The 18,835-nt window shown below is 40.3% G+C and overlaps 1 protein-coding gene across 10 annotated transcripts in view; it reads right to left on the bottom strand.

The window, feature by feature from the left end:
- The window catches only part of LOC119011284 (obscurin-like), a 58,053-nt gene extending 40,597 nt beyond the window's left edge, over positions 1-17,456 (bottom strand). For all 10 annotated transcript variants that reach the window (XM_037084266.1, XM_037084265.1, XM_037084264.1 and 7 more), the window contains exons 1-25: positions 16,997-17,456; positions 14,119-15,205; positions 10,812-11,081; positions 10,407-10,667; positions 9,646-9,951; positions 9,303-9,569; positions 8,999-9,105; positions 7,805-7,973; positions 7,180-7,455; positions 6,807-7,088; positions 6,267-6,542; positions 5,887-6,162; positions 5,517-5,792; positions 4,381-4,674; positions 3,765-4,049; positions 3,302-3,577; positions 2,938-3,210; positions 2,582-2,848; positions 2,232-2,501; positions 1,877-2,143; positions 1,482-1,748; positions 1,249-1,361; positions 998-1,151; positions 756-917; positions 512-616 (exon numbers count right to left, since the gene is read on the bottom strand). In XM_037084266.1, coding sequence (XP_036940161.1) covers positions 512-616; positions 756-917; positions 998-1,151; positions 1,249-1,361; positions 1,482-1,748; positions 1,877-2,143; positions 2,232-2,501; positions 2,582-2,848; positions 2,938-3,210; positions 3,302-3,577; positions 3,765-4,049; positions 4,381-4,674; positions 5,517-5,792; positions 5,887-6,162; positions 6,267-6,542; positions 6,807-7,088; positions 7,180-7,455; positions 7,805-7,973; positions 8,999-9,105; positions 9,303-9,569; positions 9,646-9,951; positions 10,407-10,667; positions 10,812-11,081; positions 14,119-15,196 — 6,577 coding nt within the window. In that variant the 5' untranslated portion in view covers positions 15,197-15,205; positions 16,997-17,456. The remainder of the gene's footprint in view (positions 1-511; positions 617-755; positions 918-997; positions 1,152-1,248; positions 1,362-1,481; positions 1,749-1,876; positions 2,144-2,231; positions 2,502-2,581; positions 2,849-2,937; positions 3,211-3,301; positions 3,578-3,764; positions 4,050-4,380; positions 4,675-5,516; positions 5,793-5,886; positions 6,163-6,266; positions 6,543-6,806; positions 7,089-7,179; positions 7,456-7,804; positions 7,974-8,998; positions 9,106-9,302; positions 9,570-9,645; positions 9,952-10,406; positions 10,668-10,811; positions 11,082-14,118; positions 15,206-16,996) is intronic.
- Between the last annotated feature and the right edge of the window lie 1,379 nt (positions 17,457-18,835).

An 18,835-nucleotide genomic window follows, 5' to 3' on the forward strand; every position in this document is an offset into this window, starting at 1 on the left:
ATATGTCCACATTTACTGGAACCATGATGCTTTCTCTGTAGACCATCACAAAAATCTAAAGCTCTAAAATCTCAGGTCTAACCTCAGCTAGTTCTGGTTCCTTTGCCATCAGGACTCAATGAGGTATAACAATGTAAAAGCAAGTTGCAACTGGATTTCCTATTTCACTGGTATTGTCTGAATATTGGACCGTGTTTAATCTTTCAGTAAGATGACATTTCATCTAACTTTAGTGTGACCATTTACCATATATATATATATATATATATATATATATATATATATATATATATATATATATATATATATATATATATATATATATATATATATATATATATATAAACCTGCTCCTACATAGCCAAATTTCTAACAGCTTTCACAATAGTGAATAGAATTAATCCATTTGCAACTGCACCTGAACATTGTGACATAATGGTTAGCTAATACATGCAACAATAAACACTATGTACATTTATGTTAATGTAGCACATACATCAGACTTGTTTACCTTTCACTTTGAGCTTTGCAGTCGAAGATGCCTTGTCAGCTGTGAATTTAATCTCACCCATGTCTTCTGGGGTGACGGATTTGAACAGCAGTACATAGGTTCTGCCTGGAATAAGAAACAAACAGCAAGTAGTAATACAATCTCATTATAAGTGTTAATCATAATTGAGGTAAATCCTATAATGTTGCATGATTACACAGGTAGTTGAATCACATTAATATACAGATTTTTTATTAGGCCTTACCCTCTTGTCTCATCTTGATATTGTCACCAACTTTGAGTTTGGCACTTCCTTTGAACCACTGGCATTCCACTTCATCATGTGAGATTTCACAAATAAATGCAGCACTCTCCTTCTCCATCACCTCCACATCCTCCAGCTTCTTAACAATTTTAATATCTCTGGCTGCATGGAAAACATATTTTTAACATGTTTCTTTACACTGTACACTGATTTGTGTGCTTCATGACATGACTATTAATTACCCTGAACGGTGAGCTTGGCAGAGGTGTTATCATCAGCAGTGCGACAGATGTAAGTGCCTGCATCTTCGTAGGTGCATTTGTTGAGGACCAAAGAGCGCTTCCGGCCCAAAGAATGGATGCCAAAGTTCTTTCCTGGTTTCAGTTCTACATCACCCTGTAGATAAAAACATTTTTCAGAATGTGATATGTGTACTTCACACTTTCAATCTCATTTCACTCTGCACTGAGTGATTCCAAGTGAAATTTTTCACCTTGAACCATTTAACATCGGCATTTGTTCTGGACACTTCGCATTCAAAAGTGACCTTCTCCTTCTCAGGAACACTGATATCCAGAATGGGTTTAGAGATCATGGCAGGAGGTTCTGTAGAATCAATATGTATTGGTCAAAAAGTGACTAGATTATGATTCTCTGGCAGAATGAGTGCTGCACAACAATAGTAGTTTGGTCATCAGGACCTTGGTGACCTGAAGCAGCCCTTACCTGTGACAATCAGTTTGCAAGAAACATGTACTCCTTCTGCTTGGAAGGCAACAGTGCCTGCATCTTCCCTCTTGAGATTAGAGAATGTTAAGGCATGCTTCTTTCCCAAAACTGTGATGCGGCAGTTTGCTCCCGGCCTTAATTTGGCGCCATCCCTGGTCCAGGAGCCTTCAACGTCTGCCTGGCTGAGTTCTACCTCAAGAGTCACTGTCTCTGTCTCATGTGCCTTGGTTTCTGTTAGGCCCTTTATTACCTGGACCTTCTTCACTGAAGGGAGGAGGAGGAAACGTTTGAGTGTTAATTAATGAAGAATAAGATTATCAGGTCTAGGGTGGAGATACAGCCTTAAAGACTTCAAATTGTAGATTAAAAATGTGATTGAGGATCAGTCTTACTTTCCACAGTGAGTTTGGCCTGGGTTTTGTCATCCAGAGTTTCACAGGAGTAGATGCCCCGGTCAGCATGAGTCACACTTTTGAAGACCAGGCTCTGCTTAGCTCCATTCACTCGAATCTCCATATTTCCTGCAGGCTGGAGCACCACACTATTCTTCATCCATTTGACTTCATCCGATGCCTTACTGAGCTCCACCTCCAGCTTCACTTCACTCTGCTCCTCCACTGTTATGTTTTCTAGCTTTTTCTTAAATGTCACTGGCTCATCTGATTAGGATGCAAAGAAATGTCAAAGTTAATGAGGAGAATGAATTATTGATACACAGATATTTTAACAAGAAATGCATATCCTTACGTTGCACTTGTAGGGTAGCTTTGCAGCTTTTGCCTTCTGCGTCAACACTGATCTCTCCAGCATCTTTTTGTGTGACAGAGATGATGGTGAGTGAGTGACTGCTACCACCATGCTCAACCTTGTACTTGGGCCCAACAGCGATGGGAATACTGTTGTGGAACCATCTCACGTTCACATCCGCTGGAGCAACAGCACACTTGAAAATGGCATCTTTTCCCTCCATTGCTGCCACATTGTTCAGTTTGGTGGTCAGCCGCACTACTCTGGGTGCTAAAAGGAAGCAGCAACATCAAATGAAGCACACTGGTATGAAAGAAAAAGTTTTTTAGTTTAAACAAATGATTAATTACCCTTTGAGGAGACTTTAGCAGAGGTCTTATCATTTCTGCATTCACAGCTGTATTCTCCTTCATCTTCTTTAGTCATGCCAGTCACAGTGAGAACCCGCTTAGCACCATCTGTCCTAACACAGTGCCTGCCTCCAGGTTTAATCTCACGACCATCACGCTGCCAGATGACATCCCCTGTGGCTTGATTTAGCTCACAAACCAGGCTAAGTGTGCCGCCCAACTCCACTGTAGCAGGTTTCAAAGGGACAACAAACTTCAAAGCTGCATCTGAAAGGAAAACATAAGAGTTCGATATCAAAACAATATCTGACATCTGAAGAAGTCTGTACAGCAATTTCCACAATTCTACCACTTGCCTTTAACTTGAACTTTGAACTCCAGTTTGTCATCCGCAGTTTGACAAGAGTATGATCCACTGTCTTTAGTTTCAGTGGATTTTACAATGAGGGTACGAGAAAAGCCATCTTTTTTCATTTCATACTTGCTGCTCTCCTTAAGCTCCACACCATCTCTAAACCACTTCACACTTCCACTCTCTGAGTTCAGCTCAGTGGTTAAAACAATGTTTTCACTTGCTTGAACAATACAAGCATCGTTGACTAGCTTCTTCTGGAACTTGACAGCTGCATCTAAGGAGAAATAAAAGCTTATTTTTAGTGCTTTCTTCAGACAGTTATCAATACTGTGGCAAAGGGAAATTATGTTTAAAAAATATTTCACCTGTCATCTGCAACTTGAATACCAGCTTCTCTGTTCCAGCCTCACATGTGTATTCTCCAGCATCTTTTTTCTCCATTTTTTCTATCACCAGCTCACGATTCTTGGCCTTTGACTCCATGTGGACTGCTTTGCTGGAAGTCAGCAGCTTGCCATCCTTGTACCATTTCACTTCTGTCTTGGAATCAGAAACCTCACAGCTCAGGGTGGCTTTCTGCGACAGAGTAGCTTTCACCTCCTTTTTGACTGACTCCTTGTTAGAGAAGCCAGCTGGGGCTTCTGTAGAGCAAGTAAAAAAACATGTAAAACATATCTGTCAACCTAAAATGCATGGACACAACCAACAGCTTTCAGCCCATATTGAACACATATAATGAACGCAAACAAGGGGAACAACACACAATGCTACAATTCAGTTCACATTTCCATATTCCCAGATATATTAAAAACATCTCATTCCTCCTACCTGCCACCTGTATCTTAAAAGACAGCTTCTCAGTTCCAGCCTCACAGATGTACTCCCCAGTATCCTTCTTCTCAACGCTGTCGATTACCAGCTGCCGGCTCTTGCCCTTCGATTCTGCATGGATTGTCTTACTCGAAGTCAGCAACTTGCCATCCTTGTACCATTTCACCTCTGTCTTGATATCAGCTACCTCACAGCTCAGAGTGGCTTTCTGGGATAGAATGGCTTTCACTTCCTTTTGAATTGACTCCTTGTTGGAGAAGGCTGACTTGACTGACTGGATCTCTGCAAAAGAAATTATAGAGAACATAATGACATGTCACCTCCCCCTTCATTTTAATACAACTCATTCAAAAATATTGCACAACAGAAGATACAAGCAAAAATATAACCAGGAAATTTGCGTAGGAACAACCAAATTTCAACAGGGATTAAATACGGTGGATAAATGTGAAAACCAGCATGCTGCATTTTGTATGTCTGTACTAGCAACATACGACATTCACAATTCAAACCAAAACAGCAGTTCCCCTAAACAAAAAGTTAAAATCCTCCACCCAAACTTTTCAGACAAGCAGACATTTGCACATCTACTATTCCCTTTGATTCCGCGTACCTGTCACCTGTACTTTAAATGCCAATTTTTCTGTTCCAACTTCACAGATGTATTCTCCAGCATCTTTCTTCTCTACCCTGTCGATCACCAGTTGACGAATCTTGCCCTTTGATTCCATGTGAACAGCTCTGCTGGAAGTCAGCAGCTTGCCATCCTTGTACCATTTCACCTCGGTCTTGTTATCAACCACTTCACAGCTCAGAGTGGCTTTCTGGGAGAGAGTAGTTATCACTTCCCTCTGGACAGACTCTTTGTTGAGGAAAGCGGATTTAGCCTGGACTTCTGTAGATGTAACTGTGAAGGAGTGTTGTGGCAGAGCAGTTACCCATAGAAAGAAAGTGAGAGACTTTCCAGCACAGACACTGCTTTGGATTTATGGGACAAGCACAGTCAAAACATACAGACACAGTGCACAGAGCAATCAGCTCCAATAAAGTGTGTCAGATTCAGGGAGATGCAACAGATTGCAGTCAGCATATACAAGCTGCCATAGAGTGGCACAATACATCCATCAAAAACAACTAATTCAGAAAGAAAAAGACCAAATCTATGAACAGGAACTGACAAGCAAGACAACCACAACACCACCCGAGCCACTTCTGCAAACAAATGCTACAAGAAATCAAGGCATGAAGCTCACTAGTGCATACAAGCGAGAAAATATCCTCATTTTTCAATTGTCATCTCCGGCAGAAAGTGGGAATACCAAAAATGGTATTCTGGACAGCCCCTGGCAAAGCACGTCAGACATCTCAATACTGAAGCAACCAACAATTCTGCCAAAATGTGACATTTACAATCAACACTAAGAAGAGACCACAGACACAAACACAAAACACACCACATCCACTGTTTTCACACAATGAATGCCATTTTTAATCTGCTAAAAGCGGCCATAAGTCTTGGTTTCATGATTTGGGGGCAAAATGATTGTTCCTTTTCAATTTTTTAAATGCTCAGTGTTTAAAAGTGACAAGCCTATACACATATATCTAAAGATTTTCTCTTTTTAGTTTTTTCTTAATTTTCACATTTATAACTATGTAAATGCCCCTCAAAATACATCAAGCAACAACAACCAGAAGGATCTGATCATTTTAATGTGTTATTAGTTAAACCTGCTGCTTTCTCCTTACCTTCCACATGCATCTTAAAAGAGAGCTTCTCAGTCCCAGCCTCACAGATGTACTCTCCAGCATCCTTCTTCTCCACGCTGTCAATCACCAGCTGCCGACTCTTGCCCTTTGATTCAGTATGGATTGTCTTGCTGGAAGTCAACAGCTTGCCATCTTTGAACCATTTTACCTCTGTCTTGGTATCAGCTACCTCACAGCTCAGAGTGGCTTTCTGGGAGAGAGTGGCTTTTACCTCCTTCTGAACTGATTCCTTGTTGAAGAAGGCTGACTGGGCTTCTGATGGAGCAGAACATATCAGATGTTATTCATTCAAATCATATTAATAAGCGCACAAAATGTAATATTATTTTGAAAATCTACACTCCCTTACCTGCCACATGCATCTTAAAAGAGAGCTTCTCAGTCCCAGCCTCACAGATGTACTCTCCAGCATCCTTCTTCTCCACGCTGTCGATCACCAACTGCCGACTTTTGCCTCTCGACTCAGTATGGACTGTCTTGCTGGAAGTCAGCAGCTTACCATCCTTGTACCATTTCACCTCTGTCTTGGTATCAGCTACCTCACAGCTCAAAGTGGCTTTCTGGGAGAGAGTGGCTTTCACCTCCTTCTGAACTGACTCCTTGTTGAAGAAGGCTGACTGGGCCTCTGATGGAGGACGTGTGGCAGAGAAAATATCAAATGTTATTCATTCAGAGCATATTAAAGGCTGACCCAAAGGCATATCATTTTAAAAGTCTACCCTTCCTTACCTGCCACGTGCATCTTAAAAGACAACTTCTCACTCCCAGCCTCACAGATGTACTCCCCAGCATCCTTCTTCTCCACGCTGTCTATCACCAGCTGCCGACTCTTGCCCTTCAACTCGGTATGGATTGTCTTGCCAGAAGTCAGCAGCTTGCCATCCTTGAACCATTTCACCTCTGTCTTAATATCAGCTACCTCACAGCTCAGAGTGGCTTTCTGGGAGACAGTGGCTTTCACCTCCTTTTGAACTGAATCCTTGTTGAAGAAGGCCGACTGGGCCTCTGAGGATAACATAAACGAGAATTAAATGTTGCTATGAGATGTGTAAGATCACTGACTGAAACATGAGACATCTGATTGGTGCTTCCTTGAGGGCATCTATTTCATACATTAAATACTACATCAAATAAATGTGATGTGACAGGTGGTTATATGTTAACTTACATTATACCCATACAGTAGATCACAATCAGAGAGACAGAAATTAAATTAACTTTATGAAGATGAAATTATTCTTAAAATTCTATTAATCAATTTGATCATACCTGACACAGTTATCTTGAAGACCATCTTATCCCCTCCAGCTTCACACGTATACTCTCCAGCATCACTCTTCTCCACCTTTTCAATCACCAGCTGACGAGTATTCTCTTTTACTTCTGAGTATATTGTCCTACTGGATATCAGCAGCTTGCCATCTTTGTACCATTTCACCTCTGTCTTGCTATCAGAAACACTGCAACTGAGAGTTGCTCTCTGGGAGAGAGTAGCTCTCACCTCCTTCTGGACTGCCTCTTTGTTCAAGAAGGCAGTTATTGGTAGAGTTTCTGGGAAAAAACACAAATAAGGTAAATAAATGTAGATCATGATGTGAAGTCAAGTGTTGAATAGTGGTACAAAGGCATCATCATGTCTTACCTTTTATCTTGACCTGGAATGTGACTCTGTCTGTTCCTGTCTCACAGGAGTAATGTCCTTCGTCACTTTTCTTGGCACCTTTGATGATGAGCTTCCTTTGAGTCCCTTTGGAGATGAAGCTAGTTCTTTGGTCCTCAGTGATCACAACTTGATCTCTTTTCCACACAACGGCCGCACTGGCAGATGATACTTCACAGCTCAGCTCAAGATCTCCTTTGAGGGATGATGACATTCCCACGGTTCCTCTGGCTTTGTTCAAAAACTTGGCAGGCTCATCTTAGAGAAAAGAGACACAAATTAAAAACCCCTTTGAAAATATGAATCTTAAAGTCTGTTATCAGAGTAGCTCATGCATAAGAAGCATGTGTTGGAGTCGAAGAGAGTTGACTACATGATTACAGACTTTCCGCCTTTTGATGGTTCATGTGCATATGTTAGCTACCTTCATTGCGTTACTTATTTCAGTACATCACGTGGTCTGGGACAAACTGTCTGCATTCTGTGGGAAATCATTTTTCTACAGACCATAGCAGACATATTACTGAGCCTGCTCTGTGATGAAGTTTAACTGAAAATTCTAATTAGTATAAGCGGATCACATTATTGATCATTTTTTGGAGCATACCTTTAAGACAGAGTTGAACAGACGTTCTGTCATCACCTAAAGCACACTCATAGATGCCCACATCTTCCTCTGTAACATTGTGCACTATCAAGATCCTTTTGCGGTCGATGATCACATATTCATATTTCTTTCCCATTTTCAGCTCCCGCCCATTCTTCATCCAAACCACCTGAGGAGACAAACACAGAAAATATTTATAAAACGGACACAAGAAATGTTTTGAGTTGCATTAAAATACTGCAAAGATCATTTTGTAATACAATCATTTGTTGTATAATAAAAGATAAATCAAATGATGAAGTTAAAAAAGAATTAAAGAGTGTATTCTACCCAAGAGGAACAAGGTTACTTTAGTGTTACCAAGGAGGGGTACTGACAACTATCACAAAGTGTTGACAAGTGTTCAAATACAATATTGGCTTTTTTGTGTTAAAGCAATGTGAAAAAAAAGTGTTGCACTCGGTTACCAAAGTTAGTTGACTCCAGAGCTTTGTTAAAAAAAGAATTGTTGGCTTCATAGTTGACTAAAAATAGCACACTAAAAATGTACTCACTAAATTGCAGTACTTGTGTATGTTTTCAGTCCTTACATGCTTGTTAAAGTGAAACTCTCACCAAAAAGCAACCTAGGCTTTATTTGTGAATATATATGAGTCAAACCTTGTGTTAATCCCGAGTGCAACCTAACAGGAAGGAGAGTAATGGTGGAACGCTCCTCAAGCCTTCCTGTTAGGTTGCACTCTGGGATTGACACTTTGTGTCTGCCATGACGGCAGCGTGCAGACGATACAGCTGCTAACGTGAGTAAAACCTTCTTTTTAGTAAACTCTGTGTGCACAAACAATGGTCTCAATGCTTGTGTTCATGTTTAGGGACCCTGGTGATAATACGAGCAAAGTTTCATGTTGTGTCGAGCCTTCTTAGTGTTTTAAAAACAGCGATTTTGATGCTAGCGTAAGAGTGGCCCAGCACTCCATTGAAAATTAGCTTGCCCGAAAACAAAACTACGGTAAGTCCTAAAAGTGCCTCTTTCGTCGTAATTATGCTTGAACACGAAGGTTTGACTCACATACATTCGCAAATAAAGCCTAGGTTGCTTTTTGGCGCGAGTTTCACTTTAAGTTACAGGTGCATAAAAAGAATAGGTGAAAGCTAAAAGTAAAGCTGGTATTGACGTGTGTTCCCATCACAAACCTGTGCATCGTAATCTGACACCTCGACAGTTAGCTGAGCAGTGTCTTGCGCGCTACAGGTCACCACCTCCAGCACATTAGACTTGTTGGTGAACCTAACAGCAGGAGCTAAAAACACAGAGAAAAAGAATTACAGATTTGCTTCTTACAAATAAATGTAATAAATATATAAAAGTAAAATAAAAAATTGTAAACAAAGACAGAATCTACAAAGTTTTAAAGCATAAAAGTGAATGTACTGGAACATTCTAGTGCAATCAAGAGAATTTTCTTTGTCAAGAGTCTAACCGGATTTGAGTGCATACCTTTTACAGACAGGATACACGTGCTTTGTGAGCCTCCGCCCACAAACTTGACTTCAGCTCCATTCATCTCTATGGTCACGAAACGGATGAGCAAAGTGTGTGTGTTCTTAGACCTAGTGATGAGGTAGTCACCCCCGCTGCGCAGGAGGCGGCCACTTAGAGACCAGAAGCCAGAACAAACAGCAGACAACTCCACGGAGAGAGAGAACTCCTCACCAGAGACTGCAGTGCTGTTCATCAGGCCTTTCCTGATTTCAGCCTTGGGTTCTATAGACAAACCAGGTATGAGAAAAGAGTATTTGAATGCATAAAGCAACAAAGGGCACAGAGACATCAGTCTTACCTAGGTAGAAACTTCCAGGCACATCCAGGTAAGGGCTCTGGCCAAAGTCGTTCATAGCAGAGATGCGGAACTGGTAGCTGGCTTCTTCAGTAAAGTTGCAGATGGTGATCTCTGTAGACACAAGGGTTTCACCAGCATTGCACCTCTGCCATGTCTGAGTGCCAACCTTCCTCCTCTCCACGTTGTATCCCTTAATTGGAACAGGCCGGTCACTGTCAGGAGGAGACCACTGAATGGTGATGGATGAGTCAGTCTTGTTCTGAACCACAGCATCGACTGGGGGATCAGGAGGATGCTTCCTTGCAGCTAGAGGAGAGAGAGTGATAATAAGATCAGTACTGAGTTATTGTACAAGGTTTTATTTTTTTATTATTCTATTTATTTTTTTATCAGTGGTGATTATTCTTGCCAGTTTTGATAATATTTAGTCTGCAAGCTCATTTACTTTGCGGCAGTTCAAAGTCACATAGACTGTGCTGGATGTGGCTGTACACTTTAACTAATTTTTCATTTTTATAAGCAATTTAAGGGCGGACAAATCCAAGTTTCTCCAAAGCCATATAGGATAAGTTAAAATTCTGAAAATGGCTGAAATAACTGATTATCAAAATCTTACATGCATTTAAAAAAAATTAAAATCTTCAATTAATTGATTAATCTTTGCAGCACTAGTTGTTTTGAAAACTAGTCTCAACATGTGCCAGATAGATAGAATACTGTGCAAGCAATAAGTACAATACATTTCAATTTATCATCCTCACCAGTGACAGAGAATCGAGTGGAGGTTTTGCAGTCTCCAGCCACAAACGCCACTTCTCCTGAGTCATCTGCTTGGCAATCTCTAATTGTGAGTGTGTACTGTCTGAGCACGCAGGCAATGGATATACGGGAGTCTTCCTTCAGCTTCTCGCCATTGCGAGTCCAGTAAGCATCTGGGCAGGGATGCTCCAGCTCCACACAGAAGATGACAGTGTCACTGACAGGAACTACTGTCCTCCGGGGAAGCTTCTTAGTAATGTTGCCTGGGATATGAGAAGAAGTGGATCAGGTATGCAGTGGATTCAGTCTGCATAATTTAATTTCAGGTCACATTGACACATCTTGATAATAGCATTGTACATTTTGTTGAACAAGAACTAAAGATGGAAACAAAGTCTTAACCATACCCAGGACAGTGAGCTCAGCCACAGTGCGGCTGCCTTCTTTCATCTCACAGATATAAACACCATCGTCATTTGTGGTGACATTGTGTATGGTGAGACGACGCAGGGTGCCTTCCTCTTCGATGCGATATTTGGTATTTTGCTCCAGCCGAGTTTCCTCCATGAACCAGTTTGCCTGGGTTTGAATGAGAGGCACCTCACACATCAGTGTAGCTGACAATTTCTCTTGTACCTCCACATCCAGCAGCTTCCTCCTGAATGGCACTTTAGGCTCTGAGACAATGAAAAACAACAGAATCTTTAACAACAATGTGGATCCACACTTAGTCCATTTATTAATCATAAATTGCAGTAATTACTTTACAATACTGGCATTTTCATAACTTTCTACAGTAATTTCCCCACATTCGTAGTTTTAGTTCAGGTTAGCCAAATACCAAATTTAAGTCCAAAGAAATTTTAAGTTACAGTCCATTATTTCAGACGAGCTTTTAAAAGCTTGCAATTATGTATTCACAAACACAAATGTTCTTCTTAGTTGTGAACATGTGTATGTGTCTGTGAATTTATTTGTGTGTCTGTCTTGGCTTAAACTGTATAAGTCTATTTTGTACACAGGTCTCATTTGAAAAACAGACTCCGATCTCAATGAGACTACTTGTCTGAACAAAGGATTAAATAAGTCAGAACAATCAAAATCCATCATAAAACTAAAAAAGGTGTTTATATTCGTTTGACTTTGTTTACGTACACGAACTACGGGTTTCAATGGGCTTACTACATCCACTAATTCAATGAAGGCTGCAGAGCAGATCTTCTATGTTTTCCCCACTTCTCGGATTTCTTATTGCCCTCTGCTCCACAACTGTATCCATATCCATACTTTGGACTGGAGCCAACAGTTTTAACTTTAGGAATCAAGTGTTGAAACATGTGGAATTCCACTCTGAGTTACGGCTCAGGTCCACCGGGTTCAGTGGGCTTACATTAAAATGTTTCCTGAAATGTGCCTTCCGAAGTCAGTTGAAAGTTTTTTACTTTGAGAATATCAGGTTGCACATAAACACAGCTCATACACTTAGCAAAGCCAGTCAAAGTTGGTAAGCTACAGTTTGATTCCTAAAGACAACCCTAGCTTGGAATTAAGTTGCTTGCAATTTATGTACACACAGTATACTAAACATTAACAACCTGTAAATAGCCTTGATATGTTATCTTTCCTGAAATGTGATTGACTTCCCCTTTTGCCGGGACCCTTTATTTAATCTCTAAGCGAAGTACTTTTTCTCTTTTCTCTATTGTTACTGTACATGTTTAACAGAAGCGTCAGATTATCAATTACTATTGAAAATTATCATGCAAACACAAAAATTAATATTTTCCTCTAAAAAGCACCAATGAAACATCAAAAGTGTCCATTTTCCAGAACCAATAATAAATACGTTGCAAGAAGAGGCTCAGCCTTCATTATCAGACTGAATGGTTATTAACAGTAGACATAAATCAACACCTCTATAATTTCATCTCCTGGGACAATTTCTTCCCGAGGGAAGTCACACTATCAGTGGTGCCAATGAGCTCCAGCAAGTGAGTGACCATCTTAGCAACTGTGAACCACTCATCACCAGCAGAAAATAGATGCAACACAACACCCGCCCACAGAGGACGAGCCAGAATCCAACCTTGTTGTGAAAAGTCACACACACTTTGAGAAGTTAAAATGAGGCTTTGGTATAATAGTGATCTGGACAACACTTACAGTTCTGCAGTTACCGATAAAAACTGTATCCTAGAAACTTATGATGTATTCCTTGATGTCATATACCTACACGTTTATAGTTATCACAAACACATAAATGGACCACACTGCTGGACTGGGAACTTCACTGCAATGAACATATGCACTGTAGTTTATTTTGAGTAAATTACACATGCACCCTCCTGGTGTTTTAAATACTCAAAAGTGCAACAAAAGTCAATTAAATTTGCAGTTCAAAATATTCCTACATAAACAGCATACACAAATCTGATATGACATAATACGTAGACTACATACTGTATAAAGTGTATATGTCCACGTATGTTTTACACACATTTGCTTATACATGTGATGTTCATATAAGTCACAATATACTCATGCAATATAACTCATCTGCATCCAGAGAAAGCTAAATGTTTTTTAAGTCTGAATCAATAATAGCCAGAATTAAAAACGCAATTTTTCCAGAATTGACGATGGAAGCTATGAGGGAGCCATCTTACTTCCCTCTAATTTCTTCTGAGTTATACATGTACAGTACCCATTGAAATAATGTCAAAGAATTGCTGAAAAAATAGTTATATTTATTTAACTTTATTTAACTTTTATGTGAACCAAAGGCTCCAATGTGCTTACTACACCTACTACTTCAATGGAGTAAATCACGTACATTTCCCCCACTTCTCAGTTTCCTTACTGTCCTCTGCACCCCAGCTGTAGCCATTTCTATACTCTGGAGCTGAGCCAACAGGTTTAACTGTCAAACACTGTTTTTCCCAGAGTTGATGATGGAAGTAGCTAACAAGTGGTCATCTTACTTCTTTCTTATCTCTTTTGAGAGTTGCACATACACAGTTGGTATCAGGCAGGACAATGGATCTGGTATCTTTCACAAATCACTGTTTACTCCTGTGACGCAGTTCTGACCATGCGTACTAGCCTTTTAGAACCTTTGGCTATTGACATTCACACTAGCAGGAAAGCACTGCTAGTGTTTGGAGCCATCTCCAAATGTCAAACTAATGTGTTTCATTTGCATGAGTGCAATGTGGTCATTAGAGGCAGCACATTAAGAAACATCAAGCCTTCAGGAGAAAAGGACGCTAAAATGCAGAGCTTGATTGCATTATGATCTCATTTTTCTGTTTAAAACTAAAAAACACAACAACAAAAAAAAAAGGTTTTAAAGATGCTACTTAAAACATCTGTGTGATCTACATTTCCTGGTTTTAAAATCTGGCCCCACTAAATCTTTATTGGCATAGCACCAGTGTACCGTATACTTGTGAGCCATTTTGAAAGATTGATGTCTTCAGTGGGAACCAAGTGGCTTGGGGTCTTGGGGCTAGGTGCCACAGACATGGCAGAAAGGTTGGAGAGTTTTCAGATTCAGATTACTATATTGCCAGTTTTCATGGCACTTGTTAATAGGAATAAAATGAATCATGCCAGCAACTTAAAATCTCTGTGGACACAAATTAGTCTAGATTGACAACATCATTGATTTTGTACCGGCTGGCAGAGCATGCATATAATTTATGACCATCCTACCTTTGACCGTTACCAATACAGCACTGTAGGTCTGCCCAGCCATATTGGTGGCATTGCAGGTGTAGAGACCATTATCACTCTGCTTGCAATACAGGATCTTGAGGATGAAGTTCTCAGCTTGGTCCTCATAAATGACGTGCCTGCGGCCCTCGCTGATATTCGTTCCATCCTTCCTCCAGATAATGTGAGGTTTTGGGTGACCCGTCACAAAACAGCTGAGTTTGGCGTGTTTGCCTTCAGTCACCGTGCAGGTACGGGTGAACACACCTTTGGGCAATTTCGCCAAAGCAGATGCCCTCAGCTCATGTTCCAGACTCAACCCGTCTCTGATGCTGGCTGTGGAGGAGGAAGAAACAGAGGTGCTGCTTTCTTCGGTGCGATAGATGGAGATGTCCTTATTCATTTCTTCTTTGCGCTTTTGTAGGTGAGAGAGGAGGGAGGTGTTCTTGTCTGCAGTCAAGTGGTGGGAATCCTGGGCATCTACGACAAGAGCGGCTGCAGCCTGTGCACGGCCGACGGTGTTCTTGGCCCTGCAGGTGTAGGTGCCGCTATCCAGGTTACGTACACTTTGGATCTTTAAGGTGCTGCCATCACTTTCGTTAACAATCTTGATACGGTTAGACTCCCCCAGATAGCGCCCATCTTTCTCCCAATCAAAGTTGGCTTCAGGGTGAGCTGCAACACGGCAGAGGAAAACAACATCACCTCCCAAACCTACACGTGTAGAGGTCGGCTTAAGCAGGAAAACAGGGGCCCTTTGAGCCATCTCAGCTGGTAGGGCCACTTTTAGGGTAACAGCAGCATAAGCTTCCCCAACGCTGTTTTTGGCGCGACACATGTACTGGCCACTGTCCTCCAGCGTTAAGTCATAGATGGTCAGGCGGTACACGTCTCCATCCTCCACGGTCTTGAAGCGCCCCCCAGATGTCAGCTTCAGCTTCTCCTTTTCCCAGGTGATCAGTGGGGTCGGGCTGCCCACAACAGTGCAGCTCAGTGTGGCATCCTTGCCTACACACACTGCGAATGCCTTTGGGCGGCTGAGAAACCTGGGGACTCCTCCAAACAAGTTTGGATCCATTGTTTGCTCCTAAAAACGGAAAACAAGTGAATATTATGTAACAGTACCAGGCGGGAAATAATATACAGCATTATAGAGGAAGCCCCATTTGTTTAGAGTGGAAGTTCATTCAAAAAATAAAATTCAGTCATTATCTACTCACTCTATGCTGTTGGTTTATCGGATGAAGTATTATAGTATACACAACATTAACGTTTAAAAAAAATTAAAAGACAACATTAAGTTGCTCTATACACTTTATCCAGAATAATACATTCCCTCATAAGCCATGAGATCCCGGGTTGATTTGAAAAGATTTTATTTACATCCTCAGCTTATACTGAAGCTCGTGCATCCACTTTAGATGAGATGCAAACTATCACTTTCAGCACTGGGGCTACATAAAAAAAAGGATGTTAAAAAGGGCGTAAATATTGTCTTTTAAAATCAATTTGGGATCTTGGCGAGGAGACGTTGGATTACACTGGCAGTGTAATGTATAGAGCCATTTTTAAGTTCATTTGTTCGTTTTCCCATCTACATGAATGCTGCAATGCTGTTTTGCTGTGAAACTCCAGCAATGTTTCATGGCCAATGAAACTTCACTCGACTTACCATACGCATGCAGCTTTGTAGATAGTGACTAAATTATTAATTAAATTTATTCATTTATTTTAATTCATTCATTCTTCTTCTGATAATTGTCATAGCTGGCAAAACAGCAGGTACTAGATTGGGTTTTTCCGATTAGGTACCAAATGGATAAAAATGCAGTTTCAGTGCAGTCCACCTGCACTGAATGAAGGTGTGGGAAACACAAATAAAATGTCTTATGGACACATGTATATATATATATATATATATATAACAAAACTACATATTTTGTATGTTCATAAAAAGGTTCTCAGTTGTATGTGTGTGTGTCTTATGGACACATGTGTGTGTGTGTGTGTGTGTGTGTGTGTGTGTGTATATATATATATATATATATATATATATATATATATATATATATATATATATATATATAACTGCACAACCATTGTCAGATATGACAGTTTGATTAACTGTTCTCTATAAATATGCTATGCTATGAAAATAGACATAAATCGTCAGTTCATATCTATGGCTGGCTGTTACAGTAGCCTCAGACACACAGTCAACACACCCCTATCCTGGCCCTGCAGATATCACCAATACTAAGTCTTAACTTCTCGCCATGCAGCCTATTCGATAGGAGGGTAGATTAATGACACAACAACCAACAAATTCCCCTGTAACAAGGTCAAATTGTGCAGACATGCGCCTTTCAAAGAGTGACATTTGCGAGCTTTGTCACCTCCATCGCTTGAACTGCCTGTCCCAAAAATAACCTCAGCTGTCAGACCCCGTCTCTGTCCATTGCCATTTGTAGAAGCGAAAGGGAGCATGAGCTGCTTGATAAAGCTCCCACTTCATAAACATAACGTTACTTCATCTCTCACAGTGTCCATTTTGTATTGTATAATATCTACACAATAATGCCGGAATCCAAGTACTGATTATCCGTTTGCACAGCTGCTAAAAACAGGAGCACATTCGTTTTCTAAACACTGTAAATCACATAACGTTAGCTTAACGGCAACTGGAAGCTGTAACGGCAGCAAGGTTAGCTTAAATAATTGTAGCTTGCAAACTGTTAGCAGTTACAGGGTTGAAAGTTTAGTAACTTGAAATTAACTTAAAAAACTGCTACAACTTCGGTCAACTACGCTCCTTATAATCATTAATGTGACATTTAAAGCTGTTATCATTCATTAGACTAAACATTAACTTGTTCACCTTGAGTCTTCAGCCACTCAGGTAAAACTGAATCATGTGGCTTCAGTTGGCCGTCAAAGGATTTCCGTTGGACTCCAATATCAGTGTTTTAGGAATCCCACCCAAAAAAAATGTAAAAAAATTGTCTTCTTTGCGCTCAAATATCCGTGAAATGGTTGTAAATCCAGGATGGTGGAACATCCCCCCCAGTCTCCTGCGGTGGGCGGTTGACTAGACTTATTTTTTCTTTCTTCTCCGGTACCTCATGATGCCAAATAGCTGACGTGCCTATTTTGACGCAGCCTCCTTTTCCAAAATAGACTTGTCATTTAGCTGTGCAGATAGGAGATAGCCTGCTGCTGCTGCTGCTGCTGCTGCTGCTGCTGCTGGTGGTGGTGGTGGAGAGGCCGGCCAAGAGAGCAGCAGACTGGCCGGGGCCCCTGCACACTGCCGCAGGCTGCACACTACAGCTGAGGTCGTAAACAACTCATCATAATGCCGAGTTTTACTACCAAACTGATTCACACCTGCAGAGAGGAGCTGTCAGTGGCAGCACTCTTAATGAGCAATGCAAATAAGTGGAATAATGAGCTTACTGATTATTGCACAATAATTACACATTGTGTTGATCCCAGTCTGGTGGTTGCTTCTCCTCTGTTTTCATAATAATGATAATAATTGTTATAATCATAATAATAATATTATATTTTAAAGCGCCTTTCAAGTCACACAGGGACACTTTCCAAAAAATAAATAAATAAATAAATACAACACAATGAAGTAAGTCAATACATAAAGAAGACAAAGATAATACAATAATATATTAGATTAAATAGACTTTATTCATCCCACTATCTAAAAATGTACTTTTGTAATGCAACAAGTACAGGAAAAGGAATCAGACAAATATGCATAGGGTTAAATAGAAAATAAATAGGAAAAAAAAAAGATATCACATCTTTTTTTGTCCAAGCTAACACCAACAAACAATTAAAGACACCATATGTAGTTTTGTAGATGAATTTTAAACTCGGATTTTAAAAACTCAGAGGTTATAATAAAAACTCATATGCGTGTATTTGTATTTTCCATAACTGAATAAAGCTGTTCTCAGAAGAAAATGTGAAGCTAGGAAGGTGGCAGGATCCAGCTAATAGAAACAGTAAAGTAAGTAGCTTCCTGAACTAATTTTGATTGGAGTACGTAAAATGTTCTATTTTGATTATTCCAATGACATTAATAGAAATTAAAAATCTGAATTTTTATGTTTACAATATGAATTAGGTAAGTATACAAACTCAGAAATGTGCATCTTTCACCAAAACTGAATAACAGTAAGTTCTTAAAGGAAAAATATGGTCTACGGGACACTGTTTGAAGCTAGAAAGGTGGCAGGGTCCACCAACTGTTAACAGAAAAGTAAGCAAAAGAGTGCACCTTTAAGGAACAAAAGCTAGTTCGTCCTCAACCATCAACCTATTTATTTTCTGGCCTAAAAGCAGTCAAAGTTAAATATACGGAGCCGCACTAGGTGCTGGACTGAAGTAAAAGTCAAAAACACAAAAAGAACATTTATTACCTCCATGTGTGACCAAATATGCCGTCTAAAATTATAAGAATTATACTGCAGAAAACCACCACTTCTTTGTTTCTATTCAAATGTATAATCTCTGCACAGGTGCTTTTTAAGATAACTAAATTCAGAGAAGAAATACAATTTTTGGACACAATTTAAGTGTACGTGTTATTTACGACCCTGCTTTTGGCTTCTTCAACTTCTCGTTCAATTCAGCCCGGTCAACCGAGCCGACTGGAGTCCCTGAACAGGCAGCCAGAAGTGCCCCCCCCCCCCCCCCCCCG

This window comes from Acanthopagrus latus, chromosome 21, assembly GCF_904848185.1.
Source record: "Acanthopagrus latus isolate v.2019 chromosome 21, fAcaLat1.1, whole genome shotgun sequence".
Taxonomy (NCBI): Eukaryota; Metazoa; Chordata; class Actinopteri; order Spariformes; family Sparidae; genus Acanthopagrus; species Acanthopagrus latus.